The 15769-nt window shown below is 41.9% G+C and overlaps 1 protein-coding gene across 5 annotated transcripts in view; it reads left to right on the top strand.

The window, feature by feature from the left end:
- Positions 1-15769, top strand: part of ACOX3 (acyl-CoA oxidase 3, pristanoyl) — a 62063-nt gene that overhangs the window by 2009 nt on the left and 44285 nt on the right. For 3 of the 5 annotated variants that reach the window (XR_006280563.1, XR_006280564.1, XM_038399104.2), the window contains exons 2-5: positions 5417-5601; positions 10541-10774; positions 11981-12055; positions 14426-14515. Coding sequence is in view for 3 of the 5 variants with exons in the window: in XM_038399104.2 (XP_038255032.1) it covers positions 5434-5601; positions 10541-10774; positions 11981-12055; positions 14426-14515 (567 nt within the window). In the remaining 2 variants the exon portion in view is untranslated. Of the gene's footprint in view, positions 1-5382; positions 5602-10540; positions 10775-11980; positions 12056-14425; positions 14516-15769 lie in introns of those variants that run through there. The other 2 variants (XM_038399102.2, XM_043512500.1) reach the window with 2 other exon arrangements.

Here is a 15769-nt window from a genome sequence, read left to right as displayed (position 1 = left end):
TAAGCTTCTGTGAGTAGGTTGCAGTAGGAGGTAGCAGAGAACTTGCTCTGTCTACACCACCAAGTGGGCACTCCATGGGCCTGATTTTAGTGGAACTCAGGCTTTTCAGATTTTCACCCAATAGGTTCTGCCCATTTTTGCATGCAGATTAATTTCTGGCATTTTTATGGCCCACTGCAAGCTGATCTTTATGCCTTTCCCATCTATCTCTTCCCCTCAGTCAGCATGGCTTGAATTCCCCCCCTCCTTCAACTCATATCTAGGATTACATTGGGAGAGTCCTCCCTCATTGTTCAGGTTTGAAACACAATATAAAAGAGCTGATGGCAAGAACAAGATCCTCAGTCGGTAGGCTGGTGGATGAGGAGAAAAGGTGAGATCATAAGATGGGGAACAAAGACCAAAATTGGGGGGGGGACTTTTGTTTTAAACTTTTTACCTAACAGCAGTTTGATTAACTCAAACTTTCATTGTAACAGGTTTCAGAGTAGCAGCCGTGTTAGTCTGTATCCGCAAAAAGAAAAGGAGGACTTGTACAAAATTGTACAAAGGAGACTAACAAATTTATTTGAGCATAAGCTTTCGTGAGCTACAGGAATGCATCCAATGAAGTGAGCTGTAGCTCACAAAAGCTTATGCTCAAATAAATTTGTTAGTCTCTAAGGTGCCACAAGTCCTCCTTTTCTTTTCATTGTAACAGTAATTCAAGATTGCTTTATGTTAACTCAAAAGGAGTGAATCCAAGATCAAGTTAATAAACAAGTTGGCCGTGGGTCTCTGAGTTTGTTTAGATCAGGGTAGAGTTCTCACAAACCAAAAGGATTCAAATTCATATAAATTTGATTATGTCGAGTCCCTGAAGCAGATCCTCAGCTGGTGATTATTAGTTCTGTTCCTTTCAATGGAGCTATGACAGTCTACACCAGCTGAGGATCTGCCCCCTCTCTGTGTGGGTGTACAATGGGATGAAAGAGCATGTGGGCCTAAATCAGCAGAGATGTAGGTGTTGCATCACCAAGCAATGGATCAGACCCTGCAGGGGCACTTATCTGAGAGGGGGGGAACCCCGTTCAAATCCCTTCTCATTAGGGAGAGGAGGAACTGAACTGGGATCTCCCCCATCCTAAGGGACTACCCTAATAACTGGACTAAAGTTTAAAAGGAAGGTGACCTCCTTCCCTCCCCCCAACCATTGTGTGTACAGTTAGGCATGCTCAAAGAATGCCTATTGGATAAGGCCCCACAGGCAATGTAGGCCAGGCAACAGCTATTTTCACTTGGTTTGAGAATCATGCTGGGGCTTAGGCATGAGAGACGTCCAGCTACCTCCCTGGGGCAGAAACTTAGGGCCTCCATTTTTGCTGTATAAGGCTTTGTCTACACTATAGGTCCCTTGGGCACTTGTTTAGGCACTTACAGTTTAGGTGGAAGCTAAGCAGGATTAACTTTGTGGATCGCAGTGGTGCCTAAATATTTGAGTGAATCTGGACCGTGACACTTCCTTCCTTTGCTCCCATGTTCTCCCCACTGGGTACAATTCCAGCAGCAGGACTGCGTAGGTCTAGTGGCACAAGCTATCTCAAAAGGGGTGGAGAATAAGATGCAGCTGGCAGGTTGCAGGGAGAGAGTGTCCTGCATCCTGTGAAAAAGTGTAACAATGGAGGCACTCTCTGTGCATGCTTCCAGAGATTCTACAGTGCACCCCATGGTATATCTGTAGGGCATAATTGAGCTATATGATCCTGATCCTGCAATTAAATCTTCACGCTCCCATGGAGTCCTGTTAAATTCAGTGGTACTCTGCACAGGCACAGATTTCTGCCTGTACAGATCCAGCTGCAGGGTGGAGACCTCTATCAGCAGGATTCTGCAATATTTGGGAGGGATTCCAAATGCCGCAGTATAAGTATTATTCCTTTTAAGACAAACTCTCCCATTGACCAGACAGTGCACTTTTAGACAAAAGCTGGGTTTGAATTCTAGACCCTGTATTTTGTCATTAAGTGTCTCCGATGAGTAATTTATATCTGGACTATGAGCATAGCGTAAGGTCAGAGGGAGGGTGAATTCCATGTTTGCTTACAAAATGGTAAGTATGAACATCTTTGGAGTGATTTATTTGTGAAATTCCTAGCTGGGGAACAGAAGTCAGTAAAGACCTGAAAACCATGGAGAGAGCTATTTGTTTGTTTAAGGATTTACCACGCCACCTGTTGCCTCCACATCTAGATGCATCAATTAAAATAACATGAATATATATATTAGTCTATCAAATAAAAGACATGGTAACAAAACCTCTGTGCTCAGCCAAAGGTTACCTGCCAGTCTGAACACATTAGTACAGTGTAATCTAGAAAACGGTAATACAAACGACAAAAAAAAGTGTGCACGGGAAGAGGTACATTCTTTGTTTAGGAAGTTATTCAGTGTGTAATAAGAACCAGGAACTAGACAATTTAGAGAGGAGAACAGGGGAGCTTTCCTGGCTTCCCCACTTCCAAGTAGCCTGTTCAATGCATGTGATGTCGGGAGGGAGGGATATCTCAGTGGTTTGAGCATTGGCCTGCTAAATGCAGGCTTCTGAGTTCAATCCTTGAGGGGGCCGTTTAGGGATCTGGGGCAAAAACTGGTCCTGCTTTGAGCAGGGGGTTGGACTAGATGAACCTCCTAAGGTCCCTTCCAACCCTGATATTCTATGATTCTATATTTCAGCCTCAAGGAAAATATTTGAGAAAAGTTACAAGCAGGTAGAAAAGAAAGGTTTGCATGGAAATACTGAAAGCGATAATTCAGATGAGAAAGTAACATTTTTACATAACTGTCTGGATCCTGTGAGATGAACAATTTGTATTTACTAAGACTTCTACCCACTGTTTGCTGGATCCAGGGCAATGTTAGAACACATGATTTTAGTCCTTGGGTGGGGAGAGGTCTTCATAAATTACAAAAAGGAGTTAGGCTTCAAAGTCATTGCAGCCTAAAAAGTCTGTATTTTGGGGAACGTTTTAAGTGGCTGAAAATATAAGTTTGGAATGCAGTGGCCATCCCTGCTGTCACAAGGGTATCCCTTCCACGGGGGACTTAATCTAGTCTGTTCTCGATGCAACTGTGTCTTGATACAATGGTCGCAGATGGGTTGGGGTTTCTTTTTGTTTTGTTTTTACACAGAAGGCATGTCTTCACTGCAGAGTTAGCTTGGGTGATCAGCACCCAGGTTAGCCTGCCTTCAATGTGAACATCCACACCGCAAAGCCCTATCCAAGTTACTGTGTCCTCACTGGTACTGTGCCCCCGAGCATGTATTGGTAGGATTTCTAGGGGCATATCCCATGGTTCTTTGTGATGCAGTAAGAGGACACACTCTGACTTTCCCATTGCATTGTGGGAGGAAGGCATTGGAGGACTATCAGCTCTCAAGTGGTTTAGCTTGAGGTCTCACTGCAAAGTGGGTGAGTTACTACCCGGAGTGAAAGTTTTACTGAGGTAGTCTGGATTGCATGAGGGCTTTTGTGTGTGGATGGGAAGGGCCATAGGAGCAACACCCAAGTAAGAGTATGAGTTAACTCTGCAGTGAAGACATACCCTGAATATCCTGTGGATGCAAAGGGCCGGGTAGCGATTCTGCCCTTCCCATTTATACCTGTGTACTGCAGGTACAGAGTGATACAATGCTGATTTGGTAGTATTTTACAGTCATTTTTACATGAACTTTGCATAGGTGTATGAGACAACACCAAGGCAGATGACCTCAATGGAAGAGGAGGTCAGAGCTCCTGCCAGTTCCCCAAAGTTCTGTCTCCCTGCCAACATCACTTCTGTCTAGTTTGGCTTCAGTGAGGTCCTTGGCTTCCTGGCACTCATTGGTCACTTTGGTGATACGGCGAGAATAAAACGATTGGTTATAAAGTGCTGACCGACAAATGCCATTTGGAATAGTTCGTTTTAACATTAACTGACAAGTCAGGGAAGAAAAGAAATGCTTTCATCTCCTGCATTTTACGCTTTGGTTTTTTTTGCATGTGTGGAGATGCTTTAATATTTTATAACAGTGTTTCATTTGGGAGCGAGCTAATCTTTTTACTGATGTTTAAATCACAGCACTTTCTTCTGCAGCTCCTTTTATCTAAATCTTCCTTTTATCTAGTTTTATTAGTATGCATAAATTATATATTTTTTTCACATTGCTCAGTTCATATTTAATAAGAGTGTATAAGCCATTTCTATCTGATCAAAGACAGTTATTTAACTTGTATTAAATCAGTTAAGTTAGAAAAAGAGAAGGCCAGTCTTAATAGTTGAGTCTGTAGTCCCTGTCCCTTCTGAATGATTATGTATGGATTTAATGAAGAATTTTGTGATGGGATGCACTCACCTCTCATGAGTTACTTCTGTGAGCTGAGTGTGGTGCCGCCATTTTCTTTTTCTCCAGGCACCCCTGTGGGCAGCCAGCCTCGCTAGGCAGATCTTCAGTGGCTCAGCCCTCCAGCCAAGTCACACACACAGTCAATAGGCATGAATGAACCCCTTCCGGGGTAACAAAGGCCCAACAAGAAATATTGCTGCACCCTTGTTAGTGTCTTCACCTCCCTTTCTGGGCTCATTTCTCAGACCCTTCTGGGCTAACTGTAAGTCCTTCCCTGCCCTGTTAGAGGGCACCACCCCCAGAGCGGTCTCCCTGGAGCCTCTTTGTCTTCACCAGTTATCTCTGCATTAACTCTCCAGACAGGTCATCTCAAGGTTTGGGGTTTTTGTTTTTTTTTGGGGGGGAGGAGGCGGGTGTAGTAACCAAGAGTCCACCAAACAGAGAGTCTTTCAGCCCTGTCCCTGAGCCCTTAACTTCCAGCCCTTTGTTTGGGCTTCTAAATAAGCCTTATCCCCTTCTCAGGACTTGGGCCGTTTCCCCTTTAGCTGATGGGGCCCACCCACTACACCAGGACCCAGCCCAGAGACCCTATAAATAGAAGCCATGTGCTGCTTCCTTTACTTGATTGCTCCTGAACCAAGCCTGTTTACCTCTGCCTATTACTTTAGGGCTACAGCTCTCAGCTCCTCTTGCTCACAGGTTTAGCTAATGCAGCTTGTCCAGCTCCCTTTGGCCAGAGCAGAGCACCCTTCCATGTCCCTCTGGCCCCAGCCAGGAATTGAGCTGCTAAGCCCCTGCAGCTCCTTTTAACAGAGCCTACTGGGGTCTGATTGGCTGCTTCGAATGAGGCCTCTCTAAGAAGACCTGAGGACCCACCTTTGCTGCTCTTCTTTGGTGGCAGGGTGTAGTGGGGCCCTGGGGCCTCAAAGGATGAGGTACATCCTGACACACTCTTCAATTCCCTTTTTTATCCACTGATAAAAGTACTTGTGGGGAAAAAATAGACATTTTCAGTGTTTTAGCTCATTGGAGATATGTTCTTGTTGGATGCAGAAGTGTTTAAATTCAAGATGGCATCGACTAGTGATCTGAAAGAAGCCACTTGCAACCAAAGTTCTTGGGACATCTTGCTACCAGATTTCCCTGAGGGGCCACTTTGTGAGTACCGTAAGAGGGCTTCCTTCAGCTGGAAGGAGATGGCAGTGTTTATAGATGAAGAAGATCTCATCCAATTCAAGGTAAGTTTTGTTGTTGTTTTTTTTCCCCAAGGATTGCTATGTTGTCTGGGAAAAGTGAGGGTATTTTTGAAGGGGAGGGCATAAGTTGAAGTGATAAATGATGGGTCAGTGTTGAGGAGAGAGGCATTAGAGGACTATCAGCACTCAACTGGTTTACCATTTTTTGTAGTCACTTTTTAGAGTAGAACTGACTTCTAAATAATACTTCTTTCAATGCACTGATCAAATATCACTTTTTTATTTAACTACTAATGATGAATATTGGGAAGCAATACTAAATTACAGCAGACACCAAATTAAAGTCTCCATTTCCAATTAACAAAGCAGTGACCTACTATATTTGCATAAGACCCTATCCAGATCAAAGTTGTAGTGTTGCTTGTGCTGACTCGAGCAGGAGTACCAACCTCAGGGCAGACTGTTAGGAGACCGGGCACAAATCCCAAATTGTGAGTTCTATACTTTGGCCAGGTCTACCCTATATACACCCCTGACTGACGTAGTTATACTGACCTAACCTGCCGTGTAAACAGCACTACATCGACGGAAGAGCTTCTTCTGTCCACATAGCTACCACATCTCGAGGAGTTGGATTAACTGTGCCAACAGGAGAAGTTTTCCCATTGGCATAGGAGCATCTTTACTTTAGCGCGACAGCAGCACAGTTGCATTGGTGCAGCTGTCCTGATGCAGCATTTTAAGTGTAGACCTGCCCTTAGATTTCACCACCTGTTATCAAGTGAAAACTCTTCAGGCACTATAAAAAGCATTAACATAGAGTCAGTCCCTTCGGGTACTCTGATCTGTCTCAGCCCCCAGGTGATCATATTTTTGAGATAGATTATCCCTTCACCAAGAATCACAGCAATATTAAGGTTACCCCCATGTCACTTACCCCAAGTCAGTTGCGCTTTAGATCTCACGCCAAAGACAGCGCTTGTAGCCAATCCTCTAATAAACTCTAATAAATATTTATTAAATAGGAAAAGGAAACAAGAGTTATTTATAAGATTAAAACAGGTAAACATATATACATAAATGAGTTACAATTTTAAGTATCAAAAGATAATAGAAGCTGCTATAATAAAAAAAAAAGTTGTATAAGTCCTTTAGGGCTAACCCTGACTAAACATCTGGGGGTTTCTTTCTTATCTTAGAAAACTCTTTCCTCCTCCTCCTCCTCCCCCCTTCCCCCCCCCCCCCCCCCCAGAATCCAAGCAGGGATAGTTAGGAGTTTTTATCCCCTCTTGCTGTATGCCCTGAGCTGCAAGCTGCCCTGATGGGAGGAATCCACTTGTATGACTCATCTTCACATGGAGGAAGGCAGAACAAATGTCTTTTGTCCTCTATAATGTCCCACAATAGTCCATCTGGTGCTGATAGACCTCTCCTGTTGGACAGGACTTAACGTCTTCTGTTGAAGATCAGCACTTCACCCTAGTTAACGTCTCTCTCCTGTTTGGTGAGTTACACTGTCACAGAGGATCACAATACAACCACTCAAATATTACCATACAGTATGGGAACAGATGTTATAAGTGAGATTAATACATGCAACAAATCAAATCACAAGTATTCAACGTAGTCTAAACGCTTTCTTAGAAACAATTTTAACAATACTTACACACAGGCAAGCCAGACTGATACCAGCTATGTATTTGCCAGCGTTCACTTGAGATGTGGGGACTTTGGCTTGAGCTGGCACCTGGTCTGCTAGCATCACAAAAGTATCTTTGGGCCTCAGATACACAAACCTTAAAAGATCAGAGAGATCATAAATACTTTGCTCTGCATCTGGCTGACCTACTGAAAAGCTAAAGGACAAAAATACCCTTTGTGCCAGGGAGTTGCAGAGCTGCACAGGCAGATAACACTGTTGTAATAACTGGGACTACAAATTTACCCTAATTGTAAGCTCAGCTAATAAAAACTAATTTAAAATTTATCAAATGTCCCAATAAATGAGAGAAACTGCAAAGGGGAAACAAACAAAAAAAAATAGTCTAAACAAAAATGCCTATTACCATAATTAAAGAACTGTGTTAAGATCATGCCTGGTAAACCAAAAAATGAAACAAGAAATCAATGGACCAAAATCAGGGTGTACTGATTTTAAATCAGTGACTTAAATGACTGCTTTTAATCATGATTTTAAATCGGCATGCAGGAAATCTTGATTTAAATCATCGATTTTAATCATGTTTTGCATTTGTACTTTAGTTATTTTCCTAATGAGAGGTTTATTCTCTTTGGCTGGTAACCATTAAAACATGCTGATTTGCAACTAAATATAGTCTTTACACTAAATTTGGTGCTTCTTTTCACTAATCGGGAGGATACACAATATCTATGTACATTTAAACAATTATGAAGCTTAAGTTAACCTTTATTCAGATTGTTATTGTTTCCATATTTTATTAGAAAATGGTGAATGATGCATTTCTTATTTACTAGAAGATTTTTTTTTTAAACCTGTGATTTGAGAAACTATTTGGATGGAATATTTAATTAAAAATACACAACAGTACTTTAATTTTTTTTATTAAATAAAATTAGTTTTAATATGCTGAATACATAAAAAAGTTAATCAAAACATGGTCTGTATTTAAAACTAGCTGATTGATTTATGAAACAGAGGAAGTATTATCTGTAGTTAGTGAATTGAACTGATTGTTTCACCATGTCTTTCAATATTTTAGAACTAGTAGATCTCATCCTCTCACACCTAGTTTTTATTGATAGATTGGAAGAGGAAAACAAGTGTTTTCTGCTTTTTTCAACTTCCATTCGGTTTCTAAAATTTGAATGATCTAGTAATTGAACTGAACACAGTTGAATAAACTGTAATGAAGAAAATATTCTCTCTGCACCTGCAGAAAAGACTACTGGTGGCAAAAGCTGGTTTAGCACTTCAACAAAATCTAGTTCCAGGTGCTTAGTAAGTCACTTCCACCAGTTCAGTGGTTTGACCTTCATTAAAACTAGGCAAAAATATGTAGTAATTTAAATTATTTTAATAGATTGTCAGTTTCAAATCTAATTTTAACTAGGTTTACTTTTTTAAAAAAATAACCTATATTTAATTTTGAATGAAAAAAGTCAAGGTTTTATTTTATTTTAAAGTATTGATTTTTATCTACCTTGACCAAAACTGGGGTGTCAAAAATTTGTTCTAATTAGTAAATAAAATAATGAGGGGATGGGCTATTCAGCCCGTCACTCCCTTTTGGGGGTCTTAAAATAAAAAAAAAACACTAGGGGTGGGAAAATTAAGCAGAAGCAGCAGCTGTCTGCCAGCAACTGCTGCAACAAGCTTTACCATCATGGCTGCCACCCCCACCATCTCCTTGGATGTCCTGTAATACCACTGGGTCTTTGTCATTTACTGAAAGATGTCCTGACCAGACCAGGCCAAGAAAGGGACTGACATGACATCATCACCTCCATTAGCTCTGGCTGAATTCCAAACACCCATTAGGGATATGACACTTTGACAGTCAGATTCACTCACTGTCTCTATCTCTTGCTCAGTCCTTTTCCTTCCCTACTTCATTTCTTCTCTTTCCTATTCCTCTCCTTTCTCCTTCTGTCTAATAAGAGTCTGGCTGAGCCAGCCAAGACCGCATATTGTTATGAGCTGGGTTATGATAAAAGGTGAAAAGGCTACTTCATGGTGTGTTTGTCATGGGACTAAGCAGGTTGAGATCTCTGTATCATCATCATCGTCATCATGACTCCCATAACTGCATTGATCACTGGGGCACCATCACTGATGAACAGTCAACCAATTATCTCCTGATGATTGTGTGTCAGTGCTTGAGTCTCCGCAAAGTCCATTCCTGTCCACTCTTTTATGTTGTTTAAACAAGGTTTGGGGTTTGATATACAGAGATCTTTGACAACATAAAAGATCTCTGTATACCAAACACCAAACCTTGTTTAAACAGGTTAATGTTTGACAGTTTCAGGGTCACGTTAACACCTTTCACTCTTTGGGCCCATTTATTTAATCAAAATTAATACAATAGTCTTCATGGGGGGAGAGAGGGTTCCCTCTTTTTCCTCCAGTCACCTTTTCTCTGAAGAGCAGGGAAAGGCACATTTTCTGCCAAAGCTCTGTGTGTTTCTCCTTAGATTATATGAATGAAGCTGTTTGTCTAAGAAGACAGACATTTTCACAGATACAAGCTCCCTTTAAAAATTGTGCTGGGCAGATTATTAGTCAGTCAGTCAGCCAGGGAGGGAACTGCTCCAAGTTAGACCATTAGAAGGTGCGCAGTCTATTTCCTAGACCTCAGCCCTGGTGGCAATAGTTGGCGGTTGGACTAGATAGACTGTGCAACTGCTCCCTTCTGGGAAGAGAGCTGTCATAGGTGGCCACATAATGGCTGAGATGGCATTACACAGCCACTGCTAGTTGGCAAAGAGCCTGAATATGACCCTCAGCGCTCTACACTGATGCTCAAAGGAGGACTAGCTCTAAAACAATATTAGACTCCTGCCAATAATCAAATAATAATGCTAACCAACTAAAATGCAACCATGTGAGGCAACTATGGCCTAACACTGTTCCTGGGATATGTTGACTCATCCAGTACTGTGGAGATTTAATTTTAATAAATGGCAATTTACAGGAGCTTCTCACTCATGCAGTACTAAGTGTGTGGCTGTCTCACTTTGAAAGATGCATCTGGCACTCACATTATCTGTAAAATCACATTTTAGTGTATTTTTCTCTTGCATATATCAGTTATTTTAATTCAGCCTTTTGTGTTTTTAAATTTTATTTGGATATTTATTTATTTCTTTTGGCTGAACAAACAGCTGCTGTGCTAGAAAGCCTAATTCAGCCAGGGAGGAAAATTAACTTGATTCTTTAATATTTAACTTTTTCCAACTTTCTGGTATTAAATATCTATTGCCAACTTCTCCCCTCAAGAATAGAATCTTCTCTGCTTTTGAAAATGATCCTGTCTTTGCTCGCTACCCTGGAGAAGATGTGACTTTCGAGAAGTATCGTGAGCTGACATTCCTACGCTGTAAAAGGCTCTTTGAATATGAGTTTCTTAAACTGGAAGATATCATGGAGAAGCCATTAAAAGTTATGGTTCTTATAAACTGCCTAGGGATGTATGATTGGTCTCTAGGTACCAAATATTTGTTAAATGCTCAGGTAAGTACAATTCAGAGAAAAGTCTTGTTACTGCATTTTCATAGATTTTTTTTTTTTCCCCCCTCTTTGAGGAACATTTTCTAAAAGCAATATCTTGATACAACTATTTTTCTCTTTTTAAATAAGAAGAGTGAGTTAAACTGTTTAAAAGTGCTGGATTGGACAGTCTTGGTGTGAAATTCTGATTCCATTGAAATCGATGGGATGCACCTTTGCCATTGACTTTAGTGATGCCAGGACTTCACTCTTGGATAATAGAAGAGGTGCATCAGAGGTGTTGGTACTGAAAACTTCCCCACATGAGCCTCCCCTCCGTCTTGGAGGGGCCAGCCCTTTTTTGTGTCAGAGGAGAAATTGGCCTTGTTCATTCAGGGCATGTCCCAAAATCACTGCAGCTAATGGAAAGATTCCCATTGATTTCAATAGGCCTTGGATCTGTCCCTCAATTCTTTGTCCTTCAGTTGAATCTTCCAGTAAGGATAGTCAATAGAGATGTTTGAATCACATTGGCTGAATGCATTATTTAGTGACTATTTCTATTTCCATTAAATGATTTATTTGATTGATGATTTCTTCTGCTATATGGCCAGCTCTACTACTTAGTACCAGCTGTGGTTGTGATTTTGGGGCGTAGATAGCTGTCCAGCAGGAACTGAATTGCGACCACCAACTGTTTTGTAATTAGAACAGCATGAGATTGTAAAAGCTTTCAATTACGGCAGATCTGGGATGGATTTGCTGGCCAACTTCAGATTCAGACCCCAAGTCATTTAAAACCGAACTACGTGCAGTGAGCTAGTATGTTTTCAAAGGTTTTGCATCCCTAAACTGGCTTTTGCACCTGTAACTACAGACACCAGTGGAAAGTAACCCACTGAGTGTTCCGTTACAGCTGCCAAAAGCTGGGCTTGTCATGAGGAGCAACGTCTCCATGACCCATTCCATCCTTGGCCTCTCTTCTGTATAATGCAAAGTGTGTTCTGACTTTGTATGACATTCAGTCCAGTACAGAGGAGCTAGCACAAAGCCAGATCACCACTTTAAGCCCTGAAAATAGCGTTTAAGTGAGACGTAAGTGTTGGACAGTTCTGTTGGCCCCCTACTAAGGGTGAATGTCCTACTTAGTGATTGTTGTGTTTATTCAAGCACTCTTTCCAGCATTTTGACAGGGATTTCACAGTCATCTCTCTCATTTTGTGTTTTCAGGTGTTTGGTGGTGCAATTGAGAATACTGGCTCTGAAAGGCATCAGGAATTCGTGAAACAAACCAGTAACATGGAGGTAATTTTAGGGTAACTCTTCAGGGTTGAATATTGTCATGGTTAAGGGGCTAGCTGCACCTCTTGGCCCTTTCTGATCTCTGAATGCAGGTGTTCAGCCCTTCACCATTACCTGACTCGGGGTGGAATTTTGCAGTTCTTCCACTCTTAGGGTCTGTCCAGTCTGCAATAACAGGTGTGATTGCAGCTCGAGTAGATACCTAGCTTGAGTGCGAGAGCAGTGAAACCACGGTAGTGTAACACAAGCCTGACCAGAACTCTGAGTAATTTACTCATGGTTCTAGCCTTGAGCTAGTGATGTTAAAAGTAGGTCAGAAATATTTGCTTGAGCTGCAATCGTACCCTGTGATTAGAGTCTAGACATACCATTAAACTGAGGCCCGGATATAAACCACTTATTACCCTGCAGGTCTGACTGGATCTCGGGCACCTGCATTTCAGCCCTGCCAGAACCTGAGACTCGTGATACTGACCAAGCGCCTTCTTAAAGCAAAATATTTTTATTTAGCCATTAGAACAAAGCATTAGAGGAAAAAGTCTTAAAGTTTTAAAATAACAGCCAACATGTATATTTACTCTCATCTATTCTTATACTTCACTACAAGTTAAGCTTTCTCTTAAGTTTCAGGAACAGAAGTGAACCAACTCACATTTTGAGTCCTAGCCAGCCAAGATCCACCTTAGTGTCTGGCTCTGTTAATCTGCTTGACCCATCCTGTTTATGCTGTGTTGTACTGGCTTGGGTGCTCCTCAAGGAGGGGCTGGAGCCATTAACGCTACTTGCTCTGGCATTGTCCCTCAAGGAGATTTAAGATTACGCTGTTAGAGAGAGGAGGCCTTCTCTAATATTCACCTTTCTCTACATTGGCAGGCTCTGCCACCCAATCAGAGCCCTAGGATGAATTATCCATTACATTCCATAGTCCAGAAACATCACACTAGTGACTATCTAGATACAGTATTAATTATTGTGAAAGAGCACCCCCTATTTCAGAGGCATTTTATTTTATTTTATTTTTTTTCCCTTAGGATAACTAGCATAATGAAAGCGATACTGGCAAAATTTTACTGCCACTAATTTGAAATACTGTGTGATCTTTTTCCTTCATTCTTTTTTTTAAAAAAATGCTTATTTATTGATCAGCTCATGTTATGTAGCAAGTAGTTGATTATGTAGATGGGCTCACTGTTAAACCAATATGAATTCAATTAGTGACACAATTAAATACCCTTAGCATCAAATAGAGCTTAGTGCTTTGTATCTGTTGCAGTAGTTTTGCCTTAGGTTTCAGTTTAAACTTTTCACCTTTTCAAAAGGGCTTTGAAACTGTGTGGTGGTGTGACCTGGCAACAGGGTTGCAGTGCCACTCACTGAAATTTGACCCAGGGACCCCTCCATCATGATAGAGGGGCAGCTGGGTCAAACCTGAGTGGTTCTGTGACTCCATACACCAGGTCACAATGCTTGGAACGGGAAGCCGGGCCCAGCTTCATGGGACAGTAGCCGAGCCGCTGCTGTGGACTGAGTGTGGTGCGGGCTTGCTTTCCAGTCTCACCCCAATCCAATCGAACTACCCTGCCTTTTTAGGATGCACAAGAATAAAGATAACAGGCCAAATTTAGCCCTAGTGTAAGGGAATGCAGTTCATTGAATGCAGTAGAATTGCGAGCAGGTGGACTTCGCACCTTGCTAAGAAAAGAATTTACCCACTCTGGATTTAGTCTGAATTTACCCCTTCCAAGTGTTTGCGTTATTGACAATTTTTCAATAAAACATAGACAGCCTAATCTTTTTCCAAACTAGGCTGTTCCCAGTGCTTAATTTGTAATGAGAGATACCAGGGCTCAAGCAATAAGGTGCTGAAGGTCAAGTAATTTTTCATATTCAGAACTGACGCAGGAAGCTCAGAAGTGCCAGGGCTATGAACTGCCAAGCCTAAAGGTGCCAATGCTCAGCCCTGGCATAAATTAAGCACTGGCTGTTCCTGTGGCTTCCCTACAGAGAGACCAACCCACCATTCCTCTCTTGTAGGCAACAATTCCTTCTACTCAAAGAGCCAGTCCCACTTTTCTTATATGATGGGTGTAATTAATAATCTGCACCTGCCGGTATGAGTCAGCATCTCCCTACAGGATTACGACACCTGCCAGGAAGATGGCTCAGTGGAAAAGCACTGCCACCCTATTGCAGGAGTTGTGCTGACTTACAAAAGGGATGAATTTGGCCCAATGTAACCTCCTACTAAGCAGCTGGATTTTTATTAACTCATTTTTACAGCAATACCATATTGAGTAACGCTCTTGACTTTTAAAATGTTTGAGTTACCATGTTAACATTGAGTTGATTTGCACCTCCTGATTCACGGTTTAGATTTTTGGATGTTTTGCTCTGACTGAAGTCAGCCATGGCAGCAATACCAAGGGCATACGAACAACTGCCAGATACGACCCCAGCACGCAGGTCAGTCTGTAACCTACAGAAGTGACATTTAGTACTTTATTGTTTACATTCTGTTGTGACGTTCCTCTGGCATTATCTGAACCAGTGATCTGCTAGGTCACTCCAATCCTCGACTCTGGGAGCCAGCCTTATATTGCTCCGCTGTGAGAACCCCGACTCCTGGGCTGTTCATGCACAGCCTCTCGCATGTAAGCTGCTCCTAGCACATGAGTGAGCACTTTTGACCAGCCGCTGCTTGGATTGTACAGCTGAATGACAATATCTCCAGTCCCAGACACAAGCCTAGGAACCTCCGTCTTGCAGCGTCCAGTTATGCCCACTGGATGCTGCAAGCTTGTATGAAAAGAAATTGACATGTACCAGGTTTGTTATCCCAAGGGGAGACTCTGACATACTTCAAACCAAATGCACTGCTTCAGGTAGAATAAACAAAAAAATTTATAAACTACAAAAGATAGATTTTAAGTGATTATAAGTCAAAGCACAACAAGTCTGATTTGGTCAAATGAAATAAAAGCAAAACGCATTCTAAGCTGATCTTAATACTTTCAGTGCCCTTATAAACTTAGATGCTTCTCACTACAGGCTAGCTGGTTGCCCTTCAGCCAGGCTCTCCCCTTTGATCAGCGCTTCAGTCTCTTGGTGGTGGTGTCTGTAGATGTAGGTGGCAAATGTCTCTCCCTTTTATCATGTTCTTTCTTTCCTCTTGACTTTGCACCCCTCCCTCCGCTTCAGGGTCAGGTGAGCATTACCTCATCGTAGTCCCAAACTGACCAAGGGAAGGGGGGGTGACTCAGTCAGGAGTCCAACCGATCCTTTGTTGCTGCCTAGGCCAGTGTTCTTTGTTCCTGTGAGGCTGGGCTGAGTTGTCCCATACATGCCCTGATGAGGTGTGAACTGCCCCTCTGCTCCTGGAGAGTTTTGCCTGAGCTTATTTTAAGCCGTGAGGACACATTTTCAGCCTCATAACTATATACATGAAATTATAACCTAGAACATTACTATAATAACAATGCTCAGTGCATCATGAGCCTTCCGAAGACACCTGACATGACAAACTTTGCATTGGATACCACACAATCATGTAATAAGGATGAACATGGGGTGCAGGGAGTTCCCCCAAGATAGTGTCACATCTGTTATAAAGATATCAGGCCAAAATGATTCTATGATTAACAATAATTAATACTTTGCTCATATCTAGCACTTTTTAGTAGTAATAAAGCTGCGTGGAAACTGGAATTTCCATCCCAC

Source organism: Dermochelys coriacea, chromosome 4 (genome assembly GCF_009764565.3).
Source record: "Dermochelys coriacea isolate rDerCor1 chromosome 4, rDerCor1.pri.v4, whole genome shotgun sequence".
Taxonomy (NCBI): domain Eukaryota; kingdom Metazoa; phylum Chordata; order Testudines; family Dermochelyidae; genus Dermochelys; species Dermochelys coriacea.
The sequence above is the reverse complement of the archived record's forward strand: the minus strand, read 5'-3'. Positions and strand labels throughout refer to the sequence as shown.